The sequence below is a fragment of the Abramis brama genome (genome assembly GCF_963993115.1).
Source record: "Abramis brama genome assembly, chromosome: 3".
NCBI classification, from domain to species: Eukaryota; Metazoa; Chordata; class Actinopteri; order Cypriniformes; family Leuciscidae; genus Abramis; species Abramis brama.
The window spans coordinates 22,356,388-22,379,413 of NC_139965.1; the positions used below are offsets into that span (position 1 = coordinate 22,356,388).

The window sequence follows — 23,026 nt, forward strand, 5'->3', positions numbered from 1 at the left end:
AACGTGCTGTAATGGGTAACTTGCGGTATATTGAGTGTTCTCAAAGACACTTTTAACAGAAAAGCTCTTTGCTGTAAGATGTCCACTAAATGGTGAACTCCTGTAGAAATGGCATGCAAAACATGACCACAGCATTGCATTTATTATCTTTCCTGAACTCTGATCCTGCTCATCCCTGACGTCTGAATATTTTTGGTATTATTTCAATATATGATTGCGTTCCTTTTTAAATGATTATATAGTCCAGTGCTCCCTGTATGTTGTTAACGGGACACAATGCTGAAGTGATACCACAACATTTCTCAGTAATATCTCTTATGCAAAAATGACATAAAACTTGTGGTTATGAGTTTACACTACTGTTAAAAAGATTGCTGTTGATAAGACTCTGGGTCGAGGCAGACTACAATTTCTTCCACGGAAGAAAAGTTATAATTTCTTTCCAAAAAAACAACCCCTAAACTTTTGAACGGTAGCGTACATCACCTTCATTTTATATAACATTCCAGAGAACAGCTAGCATGTGTTTACGTTACACAGAACTGCCTGTTATGTACTTCCTCAACCAAATATGTTTTGCATACTTTTGAAACATATTTTGCACTCTGTATCTATTGATTATATATTGAGTTAGCATGTAATTTTCATCCAGTAAGTCATGTTTAAGGTCAAAACCTTTTTTTTAAAAACCATATTAATAGATATTCTGGATCAAGACAGAGAGTTGATTATGTAACATGAAACAGACCACTGAATAATAAGTGAAACTTGTTGGTTCATTTGGTATTTACCAGTGGCTTGTTAAAAAGGTAAAGTTTTGCTTGTAATTCCACACAGAAAGCCATTTTTTTACAAGTAAACGAAACAAACTGTATCAATGACCTCTTGACTGCAGTGTTTTTAGAGGTCTGGTTGAAATGTGATTCTACTTTGAGCTGTACCGTTCATGTGAAAGTTGTTCATTGGCTCCAGTGTGGTTTCACAAGTTCAGTACAGAAATATTCTTATTTTGAGCCTTGTGGTATTTTTTTTGTGAGCTAGCATTACCCACTTCCTTGAAATGGAATGCAAAGAAAATTGAATAAACAAATGAGGTGGTTAAAATATCAGCCTACAGAGGACTATGACAAACGCAAGTGGTGGGAGAGGGGGAAGGGAGGGAATGTAGGTATGAGGGAGGAGACCACTGCAGGCAGGACGTTACAAAGCTAATATCTGCCTGATCCAGTCTGTGAAACTTCAGGGTCAGTGAGCAGGCAGTTGCTGTGTACAACAGGCTTTGCAAAAGGGTGACATGAAAGAAGGAAACTAGTTGGTTGAGGACACTGAAGAAAAGAGGCAAGATAACCTGCTGTAGGGAAGGAGCAACACCATTTTACAGAGGAAAGGTAATTTTTTGCCCAATTTTTCTACAGATTTCTTTGTCGATTTAATCTGTAACCTTATGATGCTTTTTATTTAGGGGTCACAGTCACACTCATACTCCTCCCGGTCAAAAGTGGACAGTTATATATATTTGTTCAAAATTATTTTGTATTTTGAGGGAATTTTATGGCACTACTAAGCAATAATTATACTCCATTTGTTTTCTAATTAATTTCTATGGCAGACATTTGACCGTGAGAAGTACAAGTGTGACTTTTTCACATCATATCCACGACGTGTGTGTGATCACGTAGCAAGTGCCACAAAAGTCACCAAGTGTGATGTCATTCAGGTGAAGTAAAAAATGAAAAAAGGCATAATTTTTCAGTCAAAAGAGCACCAGAGGGGTTAAGCATATTCATCTTTGGGTTTCTAATGTCCTCTAATGTCTAATGTCCTTGGGTTTCTAATGTATGTTGATTTAAGTTAAACCCAGAAGTATTTCTGCACAGGTTGGTTCAATGTTTAGAGCTCTATGAACCACGGTCAATTGACATAACTAATATGTCCTTCACGACATCATCTCTGATGGCCAAGGCAAATCTGTCTGTGTAAGCTTTCAGACTACATTATATACGAAACACATTTTTGTGGACCTGTACTAATAGAGTATAACAGTACATCAGAGTTTTATTGGCAGGTGCAACGGATGGACAAGCTATAAATAAGCTTGCTCTAAAATATCTTAAAACCAAAGTGATATTGATCTAAAGTTTCTAGTAGGGCGCCTGAAGGTTAAAGATTACCATGCTTGATTGATTTGACAGATCCTCATTCAGGAAATAAGGCATTACAACAGCAACAAATAATAAATGAAACACTTTTATAATACGGTTTTATATGTTAACACAAGTAAATGCAATAGCTCACAAAATAATAAACACAAACTTGTTCAATTAGGTTAATGTTCATTACATATAAAGTTCTGGTTGTTTTAAATAAACATTAGTTAATGCATTGTGAACAATGAACAGATGCATTAACCTAGATTAACTAATGCTGTAAAACATGTTTTCCATAGTGCAGGATATGTAATGCATTAACTAGTGTTAATGTTAAAGTGTTACCATCAGCTTTATACCAAAAAGACAATGCACTCCTTTATTTAACTAGTTTGAGTTGTGTTGTATTTGTATTGTTACAAAACAGTGGAAGCTCACAAGATCAAATTACACTAAAGTGTGTGCCTGCAGTTGAATCTTTTCTGATAATGTATAAAGAGTTTAATTTTTGAATTTGTTTTTAATTTTATTAAAAGCCCTACACAGATCTGGTTTCATGTTTAAATGAAAATGAATCAGATCTATTTTCACAAGGTGATATAGCGCAGGGGAGATCATTCTGCTGCAAGACATTCCTCTGTCATTCAGAGGAGGATTTTCACTTCCACAATATCTCGCTTTTGTAATCGTCCGGTGTGGACATGAATGGATTGCGCAGTTCCTTTGAGGGAAAAGACTAACATCTGCTTATTGCTCACTTTTGAATAGTTCCTGTAACTGAAAAATGAATTGGGCTTCTGAGACTGCTCTGTGTGGCTGGAACAATGAAAATATCTTACAGTTTGTTCAACATTATTGAATGTGTATGTGTGCAGAGATGGAGTACAAAGTTACTGTGGCCACCGGGACCTCGGAATATTCAGGAACCAATAACTACGTGTTCATAACTCTGGTTGGAGAGAGAGGAGAGAGTGAGAGAACCGTGCTGGACAACCCAGGCCTAGACTTCTGTAGAGGAGCGGTAAATGACCATGAATATGTTTCTGAGAAGCACTTCAATGTATTAAGCACTTAACCCTCGGTTTCACAGACCAGGCTTAAGCCTAGTCCCAGACTAAAATGCATGTTTGAGCAGTTTTAACTGAAAGCAACTTGCAGTGACATCTCTTAAAATATGTCAGTGCCATTGTTTTGTCTCAAGAAGCACACCAGTAATGTAAAGGAAAAATGTAAAAATCGACTTAAATGTCCTAATTGAACCAAAGCCTAATCCTGGCTTAATCTAAGCCCTGTCTGTGAAACAAGGCCTAAATGTCTTAAATATAATATTTCTTAAATTTCCCTCTGTATGGTGCAGTAGAGATCTTTTGTTATTTTAAAAGGTATTTTAAGAGAGGCTAAAATATTTGACATCACATTTTAGAACAATGCCAATGAAATATAATAAATAATTTATTGCAAAATATCACATCACACTTATCAGCTTATCAGCACATCACAGCTTATCTCTTAGTCTCTAAAAAATAGGGACACACCAATGTTAAAATTCTGACCGATAACGATAAGCCGATAATCATTTTCATGCAATTCATACTGTTTAGTCATATTATTTTGTCTAAATATATTAAAAATGACTTAAAGCTAAAAATGAATCATTTTAAATGCAACAAGTGTACTGTTACATCACAACATTACAATGCACATTATGAAAAATAGATAATCATTCTGAGATTTGATAAAGATCACATTTAACTGTGTTATTGAATTAGTGTTTTTAATGATGAACTTTAAGTGAGCATTAAATGATGGCCATGTGTTGAGAAAAATTACTTTTAAAAGTAATGCATGACAATATTGCGTTACTACCTAAAAAAGTAAGTAATTACATAACTTACTCTTTATGGAAAGTAATGTTACATTACTTTTAGGTTACTTTTTCTCACCTGGGCCGGGCTTTCTTGTTTGTTTTTTAATAACAAAAAATGATATATTTTTGGCAAATGTAAAGGCCCTTATGCACCAAAAGCCTCAGGCTGAAGGAAATGCAAAGTCTCCCCTGTACAGTAGAGGACACCGCTCAAACAAACCTTTCTGCTGTGCTGCCGTTCTGGATTTCAGAAGAATATGATGCAGGAAAATGAAGTTTAACACTCTAACACAAATGTGATGTTTAGCACAAATGTGAGTCATTTTTGCTTATTAGTATGGCTGAATCGGATCATCAAAGGTCAGCAGCAAAAACATTGGTTAATAAAGTGAGACTAGAGTTTGCATTTCACTGTTTTTATTCATTTTGAGAAATACTTATCTGTTTTTGTGCAAGTGAGATGAGTAAATGCATGCTCACATCTAGAACTACAATAAGCATCATATTTACACAGCGCACACAACGCCTCTGCACTTACTTTCGATTTATCTCAACATGAGGACAGAAGAGGTGTCAGTTAATTAATGGGAAAACAAAGTAACTTGCATTACTTATTTGAATAGATATTTTGTTGTACATTTAAAAGTAATGCATTACTTTACTAGTTACTTGAAAAAAGTAATCTGATTACATAACTCTTAACTTGTAAAGCGTTACCCCCAAAACTGATGATGGCAAAGGTATAATCGAAATGTAGAAATGTGAAATGAGCATCACAAATAAATATACAATACTGACGGTAATAATAAATGAAAAGACCTCTATTTCCATCATTTTGTAGGAGGATGATTACACGGTTAGCAGCGCAGCTGATTTGGGTCCCCTGATACTGGTGCGACTGGAAAAGCAGAAGTACTGGGTGGAGGATAACTGGTTCTGCCGATATGTGAAAGTCAGTATACCTGGAGAAAGATGCAGCTATACTTTTCCTTGTTACCGCTGGCTAGTGGGAGATGGAGTGGTAGTAGAGATCAGAGAAGGCACAGGTCAGTTATAGTGAGCTGCTCATGCAGCAACAACTGCATGATCGATCGATCTGAGAACAAGGTGAAACCCTGTGATTAAAAGCTTAAATCTGGTTCCTCCTTACATAGCCAAAAAGCTGAGTGACGACACCTTGCCAGTGGAGATAGCTCACAGAAAGACAGAGCTTCAGGAGAGGCAGAAAATATACAGGTCTCTTGGGAAATTGCATACACTGAACTTATCACTGCATTCCTGTAAAGAATGTAGGCTAGTCCTCACAAATCACTGTTAAACTCCATGTCTCACCTATTAGATGGTTTGCATGGGCTCCAGGCATTCCAAAATGCATTGATGCCAAGTCAGAGGCCGATCTCCCCCAGGACGTTCGCTTCGACAATGAGAAGCGCAGTGACTTTGTGGGATCCCTTCACTATGCGTGAGTAAAGATGCAAACTTTAATTATGCTTTATCAAAGTGACCTGATATTTTAACGTGCATAATCATGTGTGTTCCTCTGTCTGCACATCATTTTATTATCCACTCATTCCATTTACCTAACCACCAATACATTCTGCCTGTCAGGCTTCTGGAGCTCTCTCTGAAAAAACTGGCAATCAAGTTCGGGAAGTCGTGGAACGACCTGGACGATTTCAAAAGGATCTTCTGGAAGCTAAGAAGCCCTATAGCTGGTAACAACAATCTATCCTAAGCTTCTTCTTTTGCAAATGCATAATGCGATCATCAATACTGAACGGCATACTGTATAAATCAAACCTGCCTAATGTTACTGAATGAAATGTCAGGCCAGGACGAGCTATAAGACTGTGCAAGCTTTGGGGTTGTTGATGTTTTGATCATCCTTCTGAATCTGATCCAGGTGTAGTCTGACAAAAACACAATTTTCTCAGCTTTTTGCTCAAAATGTTGCTTTTTTATGAAACTTACCCACATTCAAGTGTTGAAAAAAAAGAAATGCATTAAGCTAGAACAAACAGTTTTTTAGGATTTAAAGCTGATGGCTCTGTTCTTTCTTTTGCTATTATTGCATGTTCAGATGTTCAAACAAAATATTCTGGAGGCCATGGTAACTTTTTTCAAAAATGCTGGCGGGGAAAGAGTAAAGTTAGATACCATAAAATTAGCATTTCATGAAATCACTCTCAGAAAGCTCTCTCCCCAGAAAATTTTATTTTGTAACATGTTTATGTAACCTGTCATAGACCAATCACAAATTAATGGCATTTCACAATGGCATGTGAAAATTCCACTTTTACTCCCACAAATTAAATATTAAGAGTCTGCACTTAACCCTAGGTTATGGTCTAGTTAAACCCTGGATAAAAATCCTCTTGCAGCCCTGGGTTTTGGGACGTTTCACACATTCTCTTAACTCTGGGTTATGAAAGCTCACAAGCATTATTAAATGAATAACATGAATTTGTGATGAATATTCTGTTTAGAATACACCATGAAGCACTGGAGAGAAGATTGGTTTTTCGGGTACCAATTCCTGAACGGCTCAAACCCACGGATGATTGCCAGGTGCAAGGAGGTGCCCTCGAACTTCCCTGTCACTGGAGACATGGTACAGTCCTTTCTGATACCTACAACCACATTGAAGGAGGAACTCAAGGTGAGAGTTAGTGTTTATTTTCTTAAATACAATGGATTATTGGAACTGTGAATCTAAGAATGTTTCATTTTCTCTCCTTTTGAAGAAAGGAAATATATTCCTGGTTGACTATGCAATAATGGATGGGATTCCTGCCAATGTAATTAGAGACAAGACACAGCACATAGCTGCCCCGCTTTGCTTACTGTATGAACACCCTGAGAAAGGTCTCATTCCCATTGCCATACAGGTAAAACCAGTTGACACATTTACTGTACTTGGCTTAATAATAATATTATTCTTAAGAGTTCTTATCAGCCAAAATCATCATCATGTTCACATATTCTCATGCTTGTGCTTTTACTGAATGGAAGAGACATTTTATAGAAATGCCTTTGAATTATAGACACAAATTTATAAGCCAAAACAGTTTTATGTGCCACAATCTTAAGCTGTTATTAATGTAATAATCATAGTACACTCTCAGAATTATTATTACTAGTGCAAAATGCCCGTGCAAAATCAGTTTTTGTGTGTGTTTTTAGTAATTGTTGGTTTGGTGCCCGTGAAAGAGACTGTGAACGCATTGAATTCTGGGAGCAGGCTAGGTTACTACAAATGATGGCTGTGAATAAACTATAATATTCAGAAGTAAACAGTGTAGCTGACTGAGTGTTTATGTATACCACAACCTTCTTAGCGCTAGTGCAAAATGCCCGTGCAAAATCAGTTTTTGAGTGTGTTTTTAGTAATTGTTGGTTTGGTGTGTTTGAGTGCTCATTGTTACAATTACACAGCAAAAGTTCAGTGACATTTTTATTTGTGCATGGTAGAAAGCACACAGTGAACTCCGAGAAAACGCTATGCTTGAGGAAACAGTTTGTGAATAGGCTACTACAAATGATGCCCGTGAAAGAGACTGTGAACGCATTGAATAGGATATGTTTAGTTGGTGAATAGCATAGGCTACTATTACACAGTAGCGATAACTTTAAGCGCACCAGAATGAAATATAATATTCAGAAGTAAACAGCATAGCTGACTTACAGATTCAGTTTACATCCACAAATGAATAAGCGCATTGATTCAGGGAGCAGTGCAAAGTGCCCGTGCAAAATCAGTTTTTGTGAGCTGATCGCCGTCAAAAAAGTTCAGGAGATATTCCCTAGTGATGGCTGATTTCAACAGTTTCAATATGATAGCATTTTGGAAAAAAAGTGTCATGAATTTATTGCATTTTTGGGGGAAAATAATCCATTTTTATAATAGATCTTTGAAAATCCAAATCTGGATTTGAATTTTTTATGATATTATAACCTAAAGATGCTATGTGAAAGTTTGAAACAGAAAATAGTGGTTTTCATCTTGCCACTTTCTTGGTAAAGAAAACACATTTTTACTCAAATTAATCAAAATGGATTTATCACGTTCTAGAACCAAACTATTCAGAAGTAAACAGTGTAGCTGACAGAATCATGTCAGAATGTTTATTTTTAAACCACATCCTTCTTGGGGCTTCTTGGACCGATACAACCCTCTAATGTCAGAATGTTTATTTTTAAACCACAACCTTTTAAAAATGATATATTTAACGATATCTTTAGCATTTCTCATCCAAACAACGCACTGCACTTGGCACTGCACTTACTCGTGCCCGTAGCGAGACACCTGTCAAGTTTGAAATCCATCGGACTAACGGTTCGAGAGATATGCGGTTAACAGACACCCACACACACAGACAGACAGACAGACGTTCCTGTAATTTATAGATAGATTTTTTATTTTTATTTTTTTTACAAAAGTTGTTACTGGGGCAGTACTCTTTCAAAAGGTACACCTTTGTACCTTGTTTACCCCTAAAGAGTGCATATTAGTTCATTTCCCCCTGTCAAACATTTTATCCCTTAAAACACATATTTGATCACCACATTTAAATGTTTTTTTCCTTGGGAAAAACAATTCTTCTTCAAATTAGCCCCGTCTCCACTCACTCACACCGGCTCAGAGATCCACTCGTTTGCGATCACGCGTTGACGCGATTGGTTACAAGGTAGTTTGTGATGTCAAAAACCGTGTTTTTGAGACTGTCTTTGGTTCACTGCAGTTTTAAGGAGAAAATACTCAGCAATGGTGTTGACTTATGCATTTGTACATGGTTTGTCTTAAAGCATATTAAAAACAGCATATAGTCATATAAACAACATTAAAAGCTTGATTTTCACCACAGGGGGACACAGAAAAACGTTAGGAACTAAATGATACATATTAGTAGGCCTATTGAAAGGTGACAATCTGTGACCGTAACATTACAGGGGGTGCATCCAGGAACGGACTGACAATGACTGATTGTTCTTGTTCTTTCAGCTTGAACAGAAACCTGATAAGGACACGCCCATATTCCTACCTAGCGATCCACCTCTGGCCTGGTTATTGGCTAAGATGTGGGTTCGTCATGCTGAATTCCAGATCTTTCAGGTGTTATCACATCTGCTACGCACACACTTGGTGGTAGAAGTGTTCTGTATGGCCACCTTGCGTCAGCTGCCTGCTGTTCACCCTATATATAAGGTTAGAGGAAGTGCTACAGAAAGTGCTTTTTAGAAAAGATCCATTTGCATGTTTCAAAGCAGGTTTAAAGCTACACTGTGTAATTTTTTAAGTTGATTCTTAGCAAAAAACACTTTGTTCTTTCAAGTGTGCTCATTAATGTGTAATTACTTCTACCAACTAATCAAGTATTCTCGTAAGCGTAGAATCTGCCATTTAGAATACATATGAGCGAGTCGCTCGAATGGCGGCAGCCATGTTGCGCCTCCATCTTGAAAATACATTAGCCAAAGAGGGACATACCTGGAAATTCAAGCCTCGCCTTTCACGTTTTTACACTCAGTGGCACCGTGACGAATGCGAGGGGGAGATTACTCGCGACTGCCGGCAGATTTGAAATAATACGGCCACCGTAGGAGTTAAAACGCCCTCGGAATGGGAGGGGCTAGAAAGTAATATTCAGTTGGTAGTCATAAACAATTTCACCGCTAGATGGGAGAAAATCCTACACAGTGTAGCTTTAAAGTTAACTAATCACTGATGCATTAAAATCACTGGTCATTCATTAAACTGTCCAGTTGTATTGTATGTTACGGGTCTTCTTCACTCTCTCTTTCTGTCGCTTTTTTCTCTCTCATTGCAGCTCTTGGCTCCACACTTGAGGTATACGCTTGAGATTAACTGTCGTGGCAGAACACAGCTCATTTCCCCAGATGGTATCTTCAAAAGGGTGAGCCTCCTCAAACCATAAAGCCGACAAAAATGCACCTTATTAGCTCTATCTTTTTATCATCTTCACTCTAATGGGTTTTTGGTGGTTATCACCCCCTCAAACCAGCCAAACCAGTCTGTTTACAGTATACCCCTGAGCTTGATAGCTTTTTGCTACTATAAATATTATAAATGCCTTTACTGTCATCCTTGCTGAATAAAAGTCTGACCTCAAATTTATGAACAGTAGTATATAACTCAATCAGTTCAAAAATTTTGTTTTTCAGGTGGTATCAACAGGTGGAGAAGGACTCTTGATTCTGGCACAGAGGGAGTATAAAGTATTGACCTATCGCTCCCTCCAGCCCAAATTTGACATCTTGGACAGAGGGGTTACTAAGCTAAGGGACTATTTCTACAGGGACCATTCTCTGATGCTGTGGGATGCGATTCAAAAGTAATTTAATCAAATAGGAATTCTTCATTCGGTGCTTTTAATTCTTATGAATGTGGCTATATAATAGAAATAATTTTTTCAGACATTTACACATGAATGAAGTGGTGTATATACAAATAAAATTCCTGTTCAAACAGACCTGTTTCCTCATATGCTCTTTTTTTCTCTCAGTTTTGTTTCAGGAATCATTTCCTTGTCCTACAAGAGTGATAGCGAAGTGGAACAGGACTCAGAACTTCAGGCCTGGATTAATGATGTGGCTGTGGAGGGCTTTGTGGATGTGCCTGGTTTTGGTAAGATATTAACACATGACTGCATCACTGAACTCACAAATGTCATGTAGTGGATAAATGATAAACCCTGTGCAGTGTATTTATTAAGGCTTGACAATATACACTACCATGTTAAAGTTTGAGGTCAGTACCATTTATTTTAAAGTAATTAATACTGTTCTTCAGTAAGGATGCAATTGATTGATCAAAAGTGACAGTGAAGACATCTATAATGAGACGTTTGATTTCTGTTTCAAAATAAACACATTTCTTTTCAACTTTCCTTTCATTAAAGAAAACTGAAAAGAAGTATCAGTTTCCACAAATATATTAGGCAGCAACATTGTTTTCAACATTGATAATAATAAGATAAACATTTAAACCCACCAAATCAACATATTAGAATGATTTCTGAAGGATCTTGTGACGTTAAAGACTAGACTTCAGCTTTGCCATCAGAGCAATAAATTACATTTTTAAACATTATTTAAAATAGAAAAGTAATTTTAAGTTGGAAAGATATTTCACAATACTGCTGTTTAAATAAATGCAGCCTTAGTGAGCATAAAATACTTTTAATTTTTATTTTATTTTTAAATCGTACCCGCCCAAAACTTTAGAATGGTAGTGTAAATCATCTTTACAATACACACATCACAAATATTGAATTTTAAAAATGTCTAAAGAAGACATCAGAGGTATATATACACATGCTGTAGCCCAGGTATAAATCATAAACCAGGAAAATGAAGTAATAAAGAGCATAAAGGATAGAGATACAGTGCCCCCATGTGGTCATTAGCAAAAGAAACATGTCTGTGATGCTCAGGATGTGCTAAAATACAAAATAAACTATCTCAAATAAACTGATGCTGTAGCCTGGTTTCAAAGTATGTGTCATATCAAAATGAACACCATGAGCTAATAAATGGCTCCTGAAATTGACTGTATGGAGTAACCACTGTTGTTTCTTCCATGTAAGGCCTAGCCAGTGAGCTGAAGACAAAAGAAGAACTGATCACACTGTTAAGCGTGGTGATCTCGACCAGCACAGCCCAACATGCTGCCACCAACAATGGACAGGTAACAAACACATCTCTAACATCTTCTCAAATCTAAAAACTTACTTTAAAGACATCAGACATACGTTTTCTACACTATATTGAATACAGGTTACAAGGAACGCAATCATTTACAGGGAGTGTGTCACTAGGGATGAATGGGGGGGAATTTTCCATATTCGTTTTTACTAAAATAAATTGATCAACCATTGAGTTAAGAACAGTCTAAATGTAGATAATTAATGAAATATTTGCCATTATAGATTAAGATTTTTTTCTTTCAGTTGTATCATACAAAGTCTAGTGTTACAACTGCCCATAACCTCACAGCAAAGATAAAATCTTGTTTTAGGTGCCAGAAATAAGTCTAAATTCACAGGCATCACTTGTATGCTTGATTGTGATCGCTGTTGATCTTTCTCTCTGTACTGTAGTTTGATTGGTGTGCATGGGTTCCCAATACACCTTGCACCATGCGGCACCCTCCACCAACAGATAAGGATGCTGTCACCATGGGCCTGATCATGGACACACTCCCTGATATCAGCCAGTCCTGCGTGCAGATGGCCATCACATGGCATTTGGGTCGGGCACAGCCAGATGCGGTGGGTCAACAGCACTAGCTGTCACAACTGTGCTTTTACATCATTTATGGTTGTATAAAGTACAATCTAATCCAGGGGTTCTCAACTCTGGCCCTCAAGGTCCACTTTCCTGCAGAGTTTGGCTCCAACCTTGATAAAAACTGCCTGTAACTTTCTAGTAATCCTGAAAGACCTCGATTAGCTGAACTTGAAACATCTGAAAGACATTTCTTCCCATGAAGCATTGAAGTATAATACAGTAACAATGGTGACTCACTGTAACACCTCTCTGTTTTTTCTCTTTCCTTCAGATCCCGATGGGTCAGTATGTGGAACAGTACTTTACTGAGCCTGCTGCTTTGAAGGTGATTGACAAATTCAGAAAGGAGCTGAAGGAACTGGAGGAGCAGATAATATCTCAGAACGAGGGACTAGAACTGCAGTACCTTTACCTGTGTCCAAGCCGCATGGAAAATAGCATCACCATTTAGGGAAACTCTCATTTTGAATTGTACGTGTATATACATCTGTGAAAATTTTCCTGAGTAGCTAAAACTTAAAATTAGCACACTTTGAATTAACAACCAAAGTGCCTTTCCTAGATATAGCTTTTTTCCATTCATTTCAGAGTTGTTGTTTTTTTACTTTTTAAAACAATATGCATTTAAACTTTATATTTAAAGGGACTGTTTGGATTGTACTGGACTGGTTTCTTTGGATGTTTACTCACTGTATTCTTGATCTTTCCATCAGCTTCATAAAATGCACTTTATATATGTATAGTACATTCTTTTTCCAGATGAAAACAATGAAAAATTAATTATTATTGCAATGCTTTTTCCTAACAACATTCCCTGTACAGATCATTTCCATTGCAAATAAAGTCAAATTCCATTTCCATTTATTTCATATAGAATTGTTTTAAAAACATTTAATTTCTGCATCAAACATTTAGAAGTTACACATGTAAAACTGGAGATTAAGTTATCTTCAAAAGATGGTTTGTAATTGCAGAACCATGTGTACTCAATTTCTATAGTGACAAACTGTATCTAGGCAAAATCTTGAGTCAATTATTGTGAAAACAACCAATGTGAATATTGTAAAATTTCATTCAACATTTACTTCATGAGATTGTATATTTGACAGGTGTGCAAGTATAAATAAAAATCACAATTAAATCATTTATCAACAGCGTTTGAAGATAACCAATATCTTTGAATGATTTGGTATGTCCACAGATCAAAATAGCAAAAGGCAAATGTGTGAGGTACTAATAATCATAATGATCAATCTCACTCATGCTGTATTTTATGACAGGCTTCAAGATAGAAAGGCAAGAAAGAAAAGCACAGTAAAATACATCATCTTATTCCATCTTAAATACCCACACTCATTTAAGCTTCATTTTAAGGCAAATGCAACATTAGAGAATTTAGAGGTAGATTTAAACTGGTACTAATGCACCAGATATTCCTTGCGCTTGTTCAGGCGAACCTGACAAAATGATAGGAATCCTAAACCAACGTAGATTACTGCTGCAATGAAGCAATTGTATCCAACTTGGTTGTACAGTTTATAGATGTTTTGCAGTGGCGTATCCCTGAAATCAGAGAAAAGATTTGTTAAATTTTGACTAAACTGGACTACACGTTTGGACACCTCTGCCTGAGGGAAGGAAAAGGGGAAGGAAGCCAGTCATAGCCACCATCATGAAGCCTTCCAATTATATGTGACATTCCCTATACTAGACAGACTTATTTTCCAGGGTGACTAAATGAGTAAATGGCAAAAGGAACTCACGGGTTTTTGAAGTCTTCCTCTGTGAAAGGCACATCCTCTATGAGCACAGCTGAATGTGTGGTGAAAAAAATCCCCAGCATTGCCTAAGAGAAATCAGAAAGAAAATGTTGATTATGAAGTGGGCTGTGTTTATCCCACCACAGACATTTCATATTCAGGATATGATTTTGTTCCATGACTTTTCCTAAAGTTATAAAAGTTTATAATGACTTGGATGAGGATATCTACAAATAATGTATTACGATAGGATTCACACACACACACACACACACAAAAAAAAACATGATAGATAGATAGATAGATAGATAGATAGATAGATAGATAGATAGATAGATAGATAGATAGATAGATAGATTTCCATTAATTTCCAGGCCTAGAAATCAATCTTTTAAAAAATTCCCTTTTCCAGGACAATAGGAACTCTGCATGTTACTGAAATGAAGTGTCAAGGCAATTTACTCATTACTACCGTTAAGAAATGGGCAATTACTGTATTTTTATGACCTTTCAGCATCTATAAACAATGCATAGAAAACACATTAGAGAATATTGAACTTACCAGCATAATGACACCCCAAATACTCAGGACCAGTCCACATGCTGCCAGTTTAGGACCGCAGAAAAGCAAAGAAGCCATTTCAATAAAAAACGCTTGTCAGGTTTCGTTTACCAGAGATACCAGAGGATCGTTTCAAATAAAATAAACTTTATACGACCGTCATTTGATCTTTTAGAAGTTACTGTTAAGTTTTTCTTCTGGTCTCGGTGAGATCGATGTCAACAGTCACCAGATAAGTCAGCTGACTTTAGAGGAAGCGGAAGTAGAGTGACAGCAGAGTGCAACGTCATAAAGAGTTTGAAACAAACTTTTTAGCACTTCATTAATAATATTCCGAGCTCCTCAACTGTGTCTGTTCGCAACAATTCATCTCCATTCCAGTCATCCTTTACTTTGTTTATCCAGTTAAACGGATGAATTAAAACACCAGCAACTTTTGATTGTTCTGAGGATTTAATTTTTATCCCGTGAATTATAGATAGATATTTAAAGAATGTTTTTTGTTCTCAAACGAGGCTTAAAAAAATGTGTAAACACCATAATTCGCCTTTATAATTTTGCTGTCATAAATTAAGCATGCTTAGACTTGTTGACATTTGACACCCAAACCCAAAGTTTTTTTCTTTCGTGTTTCGTCTTAAAAAAATAGACATGGGAAACAAACATTCATGTGCAAGCCGAAGCTTTTCTTCAAGACTTCATGCTAGGATTTTACAGATTATCGACTTGCAAATTGACTGAAACTAGACACCTGAAGTGGTTCCTTTTATTACTCTTCGCTCATTCTCCTCCCTTCGCGTTCTCTCCCCATAACAAAACGTCGCCAAATTCCTTTAGTTTTTGATGTCTGCGTTGAGGATTTTTAAAGTACAAAATGTCGGATTGATTGAACGGATTTAAAACGTTAACTCTACATAATATAAACCCTCTAAATATCGAAGTTTACGAAGGTGTGAAAAAGAAAAAGAAATTCATCTCCATGGATGAAAAAGAGTGAAGGATAAACGAAGACGAGGAGGGCGCGTAACGGGACAGCTCGGAGGAAAACAAGTTATAAAGCCCAAGAAAACGATGGAATTTGTATGAGGTTTGACTTGGACAGAATTTGCAAAAACATTCCAGCAAAAAAGTAAGTAACTTATAACGTTACCTCTACAACTAAGTAATATAAAAGTTTTAGGATAACGTTACATCATGTCAGTTCAATACGTGGCCAAAGTGTTAGCACGATTACACGACTTGTAAATAATTGGAATGTAGGCTATTATTTAAAATATGGAAATATTTTCTTGTTTATGACCCAATTTCCAAACTAGTCAGTTTCGGAGTTAATGTTTTGAGATATTGCAGTTTCTGAGGAAATACGTTAGATGGCTCCTCATGCATGTTCTGGATGTTGTAACATTTCAAGGAATTGTTTTTTTTTTTTAAATCTTCCGCCCATAATACTAGTTACAACTGAAATGCACACTAGTATCTGTTTAATTAAAACTAAGAAAACGGGGTATAGTAACTATTTGAATAGTTAAGTTACTATAATATACTAGTACTTAATAAATACTAAACAAAAAAGAAAAAAGAAATAGGTATCAGAAATAATCTGAATACATACTAGTCTGGAGTGATGTATGAACCACAGAACCCTATAGAACTAGTAATTAACAGTTGAATAATTTCTTGTCACTATTGGGACTAGATGCAAATGAGTAAATGCTAGTATAGCCTATACTAAGTGTACTAGCGTCTCAATGAATAAATATTTTTTTAAAAGATAGCCGCTTTTGCATTATATTCCAGTAATTAAAAAACTACCATGAACATAAACATATATACTACTTAGCTTTAATGAATAAATGTTAAATAAATGTCTTTATCTGTTGATGCCAGTTTCTCTTACAGAACTATGAGGCAGCTTCTTTCATAGTATCACCATAAACATGTAGTATTGCCAGTGTTTTGGCAAAACAAGTAGCCTTTGTCAAAGAATGTACCTTACCTTGACAAAGGCTACTTGTTTTGCTGAAATGTTGGTAATAATAAAATGTGCTTAAGAGAATGTGAAGTTATATTTTCTTTGCATTAAGTTTTCTTTTATTCCCCCTTTTATTCTCTTAGGGGTCTTGGGAATGGATGGAGAAAAAGAAAAAGAGCGGGAGAGAGGAAATGAAAAAGAGAGTGATGAGACAGAGGGGGATGCAGAGGGGGCGGCCTTATTATGGCAAAAGGGATACCCTGATGATGACCTGGGCTTACCCATCATGCAATGGGAGGATCTGAGCCTTCGTATTGCTGAACTTGAGAAGCAACAAGAAGAGCAGAGACAGAGGGAAAAGGTCTGAATGAAAGTGAAGATATTCATCTGCATTAAATTGTAAAATATATTTTTAAAAAATACTCCTTGTCTACTTATCTACAGTAACAGCCTCTATGAATTTATAATAAAAGGTTTTTCTACAGGACTTGGACAAGCTGACAGTAGACTGGCCAGAAATCAGAGGGCTGAGCAGTCACAGAGAATCCTATGAGGACATGGAGGATGATTGCAACAGTCGTCTGACTTCTCTGACATCAAGGTCACCAAGATTTAATGAATCTCAACTACTTCTGAATTTGAATAAAACCTTTAGAAACTATGCTTTATTATTCTAGGCTGCAGAGCCAGATGAATCTACAGCTGTGCTTCATCAATAACAGTGAAAGTGAGGAGGAAGAAGAGGAAATAGAGGCAAAGAAAGAGGTGAAATAAATTGCCAGTTTGCCACACTGCATGTTTTTCCACTGTTGCTGGGTGTGGGTGGTAACATAATGTGAACAGTGTGAACAACTTCAGTGGGTGTAGCGCTCCGAAGGATAGGGATAGAGACATACTGTACAATTTTGTTCATGTCTGTTTTATGACGAGAAAAATAATTGCTTGTTGTGCTCTTTGTTACCTTTTCAGGTGGCAAAACAGTCCAGTAAGAGTGGCAGCATTCAGAGGTTAGAGAAGGAGCGTGGTTCAAGCTCTGCATCGACTAAGAAAACCAAATCAAGAGGGTTTAAGAATGATGTCAGAGCTGCACTGAGTGTACTTAGACACAAATTGAGACTGGAGCAAAAACAGGTTAGAGCAGATCACATATTCATGGTCTTATGTGTGTTTCCCATTTCATTTTATGCATTTGAATTGAGAAAGAACATTTATCAAAAGAGGTATGTAGTATTTTGTATTTGTAATGTATAAATGGAATGTTCTGTACACTAGCATTTAAAAGTTTGGGGTCAGTAAGAACGTTTTTAAAGAAATTAATATTCAGCATGGATGCATTCAATTGAACAAAAGTTACAGTCAAGACTTTTACATTGTTAAAGAAAAATTCTATTTCAAATAAATGCTGTTCTTTTGAGCTTTCTATTCATCAAAGAATCCTAAAAACTGTATCACAGTTTCCCCATAAATATTAAGCTGCACAAGTGTTTTCAACATTGATGATGATGATAAATGCTTCTTGAGCACCAATTCAGCATATTAGAATGATTTCTGAAGGATCATGTGACACTGAAGTCTGGAGTAATGATGCTGAAAATAGAAAACAGTTATTTTAAATTGAAATAATATGTCACAATATTGCTGTTTTTACTGTATTTTTGATCAAATAAATGCAGCTTCGGTGAGCATAACAGTCTTCTTTCAAAAACCTTTTAAAAATCTTACCGACCCCAAACTTTTGAATGGTAGTGAAGATATGCACAATTGTGCATAATTGCACTCCGCTGATCCCCATCACAGACTATACCTCCCAGTGAGGCTGTCAGAGAAAGGAAGCACTATGAGCGAAATGACTTGAAGAATTTCAGCTTGAAGGAGTTGAAAGCATTGAGGACCTCACTAAGCAAAGACATTCATGGTAAACCGAAGCATTAACTATTATGTTACAGAGATGATATACATCGCCTGATGTGAATAAATGAGTAAGTGTGTGTCTGTGTGTGTGTAGACCTCAGTTCAGAGCTGGTGGGTCGACTTCTCACAAGGGACCAACTGAGAACAGAGCAGGACGCCATGCTGCTGGAGGTACAAGATATGACATCACTCTGATGCACAATCAACAAAATGGAACAAAATGACCGGACATTCGTTTACAAGAGCTGCCTGAACTAATGACATTACTGTGAAAAGCTACAGCACTCCATCACTGCAAAAGACTTTTAAGGTTTTTATAGTTTTTCATTTCAGCTTTTTTATGACACTTTTAAGGCACCAATGAGAATTTAAAACAGCAGTTTACATTCTTAAAATTGATAGGTCAAACAGATAAAGCAACATTTTCAACAAAAGACACTAAATGCCATGCCATGCTCCTTTGCTCAATATTACTCCAATTTGTTTAGTGGCAAAGCCAATTATGCCAAGCCTCACATGTTAAGACATGGCTCATTGAATGCCACAAAGTATGTGTGCGTACATACATTGCCAAGCAACTCATAACTGGATTGTTGTTGTCACTGTTTGTGAAATACTTAAATATTATTTTGTGGAATAAAAGGGATTTCATTAAGATTTGATATGTGTATTGTTTTGTTACATCATTGCTCTTCTGTTGTGTGTGTGTGTGTGTTTATTTTGCCTAGCCAGAGTTTGTATTGTCAAAAGGCCAGCTCAGCACTAATAGAGGAAAGAAGAAAGAGGGAGGGACAGATCATGGAGCAAGAGATGACCAAGGAGGGTTGGATTGAGAGAATGGTAAAAATAGTTTGAGAAACTGATGTTAAAGGGAAAGATTCAAGGGTGAATTGACTAGACGGAGCCAATGATGCAAACAAATCTTCTTTGATTTTGCTCTTCTGTATTTAGCTTGATAGTCAAATTAGCTGTTAACTGTATTCCGTGTTGGAATAGAGGTTCTCCTCGTGTTTTATTCATACTAAGATTCTTTCTTTTTTCTAAAAAAGGACTTTATTGCTCTATTAAATAGGTAAGTGAACATTTTCACCTCATAACCAGATGTAACTGGTGTTTTGTTGTTGTCCTTGCATGTAATGTAAATGGTTTTACAATACCTATATATATATAAACCTATAAATCTTCTTGTCTTTATACTCTTTTTACTTCTTGTCTTTGCCAGTAAATAATTTCAGGCAGTGACCTCTTGCAATATGTAGGTAATGTGATTTATAATTAGGGTTGTTTGCTCTGTTTATGATGTTGTGTTATTTCCCAAGTAAGGACCTTGTTATTTATTCAGCCAAAGCAGACTACCTTAATGTCATTTAGTGACCTTCAGGTACTCACTCATTTATTGACATAGTGTCTTATATGTCTGAGGAGTGGTAGGCAATAAGCAATTCACCGTGGGCTCAGTCAGCTGTGTGCTAACTTTACCAGGAGGTAGGGATAGCCATGACATAGCATCCCAAAGTTGTTTAATGTGCAAATGGATCCAGAGGGAGTCTAGGCGTAGAATGCTAAAAGGAATGGGGTAGAGAGTCCTGATGTGAGGGACAGGCCGAGGGGCGGGTAAGATAGAGAATAGGACATAGAGGGGAAGTGTGGTTACTGTTTGATGGGTTAATGAAGTGAAAAGGGCCTGAATCAGCAGCATATATACCTATGTGCAAACAGTACCAGGGGTTGTGAAAGAGTAATGGGGATGCGGGGAGGGCTAGAAAGAGCAAGTGGGAGGCTTTTGTGAGATGACATCTGCAAAGGTTTTGACAATTGGTTACATTTTTTGTATTCTAACAGCAATGTATCTCTCTTAGATGTTAAACTAAACAAGGAGTAGGAGATCGCAGGAAACTCCAAAAAGTTGCTTATTGGAAAAGAGGTGGTCTCGGAAGCAAAGAATGGGAGGATGAAACAAGGACGCTCCCTAAGAACTAGCTGACAATGACGACAAGAGTGCCTACTGTTTTGTTTGAAACAGAGAAGGGTGCAGACGCCCAGCTTTCTTCCTCACTTAATTCTTCAGTTACTGGCTCCTGCAATATTGACGAGTCCTACAAGTACATCTTCCTGCCAATTTGTTACTCCTTTACCTTTGTCTTCAGTATAACCCTTAACTTTGTGGTTCTCTACCGTTCCTTTCGACGCACCAGACGCTGGAATGCGTCCCTGATTTACATGGTGAACCTGGCCACGACAGACTTCATGTATGGTTTATCCCTGCCCTTTCTGGTGGCTAGTTACGTAATGCGGGACGACTGGGTGTTCGGAGACTTCATGTGCCGCCTAGTGCGCTTCCTCTTTTACTTCAACCTCTACTGCAGCATCTTCTTTCTCACTTGTATCTCAGTGCACCGCTACCTGGGCATCTGTCACCCCATGAAGACCATCACCTTGGAGACCAAACGAGCCGTGAAGGGGACTTGCGTTTTGGTGTGGATTGCTGTTTTTGCACTAACATGCCCAATTTTTCGCTTTGCACAGACGCAGTATCTTCCACGTGAAGGTAAGGGCACGAGGGAGGAGATGTTCAATAATTGCTGGGATGATGCCATTGATAGAGAGTTCCATGATTACATCCCATACGGGGTCACGCTTCATTTCTTGGGTTTTTTTGCACCATTTAGCATCATTGCCTGGTGCTACTCGCGTGTGGTGTTGACTATATTTCGGACGCTGCACTCTCAGCCTCCTCCTCAAAGAGTCAGAAGTGGGACGGGCTGTGAAAGCGTCGCAGGGATAGGGGGAGAGGGCATGTCAATCATCTTGGGGGCTCATTCGCCTTACGTGAACAGGCGTCGCAAGTCCATCAAGACCATAATTACCATCACTCTGCTCTTTGCCCTTTGCTTCTTTCCCTTCCATGTCACTCGCACCATTTTCCTGCTTCTGAAAGTGACAAGTAAGGTGCAGTGCCACACCATGCGCATGGTTTCCATCTGTTATAAAATCACTCGGCCTCTGGCCTCATTCAACGCCTGGCTGAATGCACTGCTTTATTTCCTTACCAAAGAGAAAAATGGGCCCTGCTGTCAAAAACCTAAACATGCCCAGCATGGTCTGCTATGGCCACTGAGAATGCTGGGAAAAGGAGAGGAAGAGGAGAATGAAGCTGAGGAGACAAGGAACCATAAGGACAATGGGCCAACTGCTGAAAACAAAATATTCAGAGGTCTACCTTAAGGAATAACAGTGCAGGACACCAACAAGTGAGCCTGGTGGAACTGCCTTCAAATGGGATTCATTTGAAATGAACTGTAATGTTTTGTTATATTCAATGTATTTGTATAATCCTGTGTATTCACATAAAACGTGGAGGATCTTGTGGTTGTTTTGTCTTTTCAAGACCCCTAACAGATTGTTTTTCTTGTTGATTGTTTGGAGGGTTAATTCGTTATTGAAAAAATGTTGATTAGGTTTACTGTTGATTTAATGTATATAAATTGCAAAAGCATATATAGAAAAATACACTCATTTATTGTTTATCTTATTTTTGCAGTTGTTGGCATACCTCAGATTAGACATATTTTGTGCATGAACTATGTTTAGTGCTGTCATAGATAATTATGTCTTTTTGTGAATAATTAAACTGTTCTAATAAACATTTTCTGAACCTGTTTAAATGAAAATCTAATTATAAGCTCTTTTAAAGATGCTATGCACCATTAAGCACTGTTCCAGATTTGTTTGTCCTTCTGTGAGTATTGAATCTTAATATGTTGTAGAATAAACTTCTTAAGGGTGACGGTTTAGGCATCTTGTTCACATGTTATATTTACATAATTTAAACAGACCTTCAGTTTTGCCATAGTGGTCAAAAAGTGTCCCTTACTCCCTTTTTCATACAGTTGTATTGTACCAGGAACCTCGCTTTGTGTACTTTCTAAGTACGCTGAACACGAGTACATTAGTATAAGGAACAAGTAAACTACCCTTTGTCCTTCCGTCTTACTAAAATAAGTTAAAAGCAGATGATCCACGGAAGACCTCAGCCTCAGAGACTTGTTATTACTGCTTGGTATTACATTGGTTAATGATCAACTGTCCTGTTGCAAGATTTTCTAAACTAAAGGATAGCCTGTCTAAATGTAAACATTTATATATGGTATTAGTGGAAGAATGCATGTTATTGATGAAATACCTTGTCAGTATTGCAGCAATAAATGTAGCTCTTTCTGTTCCTCTGTGAAGATCTCGGTACAGACTATAATTTGCTTTTGCAGTAAATGATAATGTACTGTATGATACAGTCATTACTCATGGTAGTGCTGATGCACAGATCATGTATGTTGAGTGTCTAGATGTTTTAAGAGATTTTTGTGTGTGTGTGTGTGTGTACCTGTTTTTCTATCCCGGTGGGGACTTCAACCTGAATGCACACAGACTCATGGGGACTCGTGTCACAGTGGGGACCTAAATAGAGGTCCCCATGGGTAAACAAGCTTATAAATCATA

The 23,026-nt window shown here is 37.2% G+C and overlaps 4 protein-coding genes across 8 annotated transcripts; 3 read left to right on the forward strand and 1 right to left on the reverse strand.

Moving 5' to 3' along the window:
* Positions 1-1,096: 1,096 nt before the first annotated feature.
* Positions 1,097-13,184, forward strand: alox12 (arachidonate 12-lipoxygenase; the record flags this gene model as incomplete). 3 transcript variants are annotated; one of them, XM_084110133.1, is made up of 15 exons in its annotated part: positions 1,097-1,388; positions 3,023-3,168; positions 4,856-5,060; positions 5,169-5,250; positions 5,354-5,476; positions 5,623-5,729; positions 6,501-6,673; positions 6,759-6,902; positions 9,017-9,220; positions 9,843-9,929; positions 10,198-10,367; positions 10,539-10,660; positions 11,622-11,722; positions 12,135-12,305; positions 12,596-13,184. In XM_084110133.1, the coding sequence occupies 14 exons, from the start codon at positions 3,025-3,027 to the stop codon at positions 12,773-12,775; spliced, it is 2,013 nt and encodes a 670-aa protein (XP_083966259.1). In that variant the 3' UTR covers positions 12,776-13,184. The 3 variants fall into 3 exon arrangements, with proteins under 3 accessions (XP_083966259.1, XP_083966260.1, XP_083966258.1); XM_084110134.1 differs by lacking the exon at positions 1,097-1,388 and adding an exon at positions 1,612-1,717; XM_084110132.1 differs by lacking the exon at positions 1,097-1,388 and having other exon boundaries at positions 3,013-3,168.
* rnaseka (ribonuclease, RNase K a) lies at positions 13,169-14,906 on the reverse strand. The gene is made up of 3 exons (XM_084110136.1): positions 14,647-14,906; positions 14,088-14,170; positions 13,169-13,887 (listed from the first exon to the last, which is right to left on the reverse strand). Exons 1-3 carry the CDS (start codon positions 14,722-14,724, stop codon positions 13,743-13,745), a joined length of 306 nt encoding a protein of 101 aa, XP_083966262.1. The 5' UTR covers positions 14,725-14,906; the 3' UTR covers positions 13,169-13,742.
* Positions 14,907-14,911: 5 nt separating this feature from the next.
* Positions 14,912-19,191, forward strand: LOC311080275 (schwannomin-interacting protein 1). The gene is made up of 7 exons (XM_084110140.1): positions 14,912-15,775; positions 16,762-16,979; positions 17,104-17,219; positions 17,296-17,383; positions 17,588-17,749; positions 18,416-18,533; positions 18,624-19,191. The coding sequence occupies exons 2-7, from the start codon at positions 16,773-16,775 to the stop codon at positions 18,722-18,724; spliced, it is 792 nt and encodes a 263-aa protein (XP_083966266.1). The 5' UTR covers positions 14,912-15,775; positions 16,762-16,772; the 3' UTR covers positions 18,725-19,191.
* On the forward strand, positions 18,720-22,658 carry LOC311080274 (P2Y purinoceptor 3). 3 transcript variants are annotated; one of them, XM_084110138.1, is made up of 2 exons: positions 18,720-18,839; positions 20,389-22,658. In XM_084110138.1, exon 2 carries the CDS (start codon positions 20,516-20,518, stop codon positions 21,752-21,754), a length of 1,239 nt encoding a protein of 412 aa, XP_083966264.1. In that variant the 5' UTR covers positions 18,720-18,839; positions 20,389-20,515; the 3' UTR covers positions 21,755-22,658. The 3 variants fall into 3 exon arrangements, with proteins under 3 accessions (XP_083966264.1, XP_083966263.1, XP_083966265.1); XM_084110137.1 differs by lacking the exon at positions 18,720-18,839 and adding an exon at positions 19,256-19,369; XM_084110139.1 differs by lacking the exon at positions 18,720-18,839 and adding an exon at positions 19,578-19,601.
* The last annotated feature ends 368 nt before the right edge of the window (positions 22,659-23,026 follow it).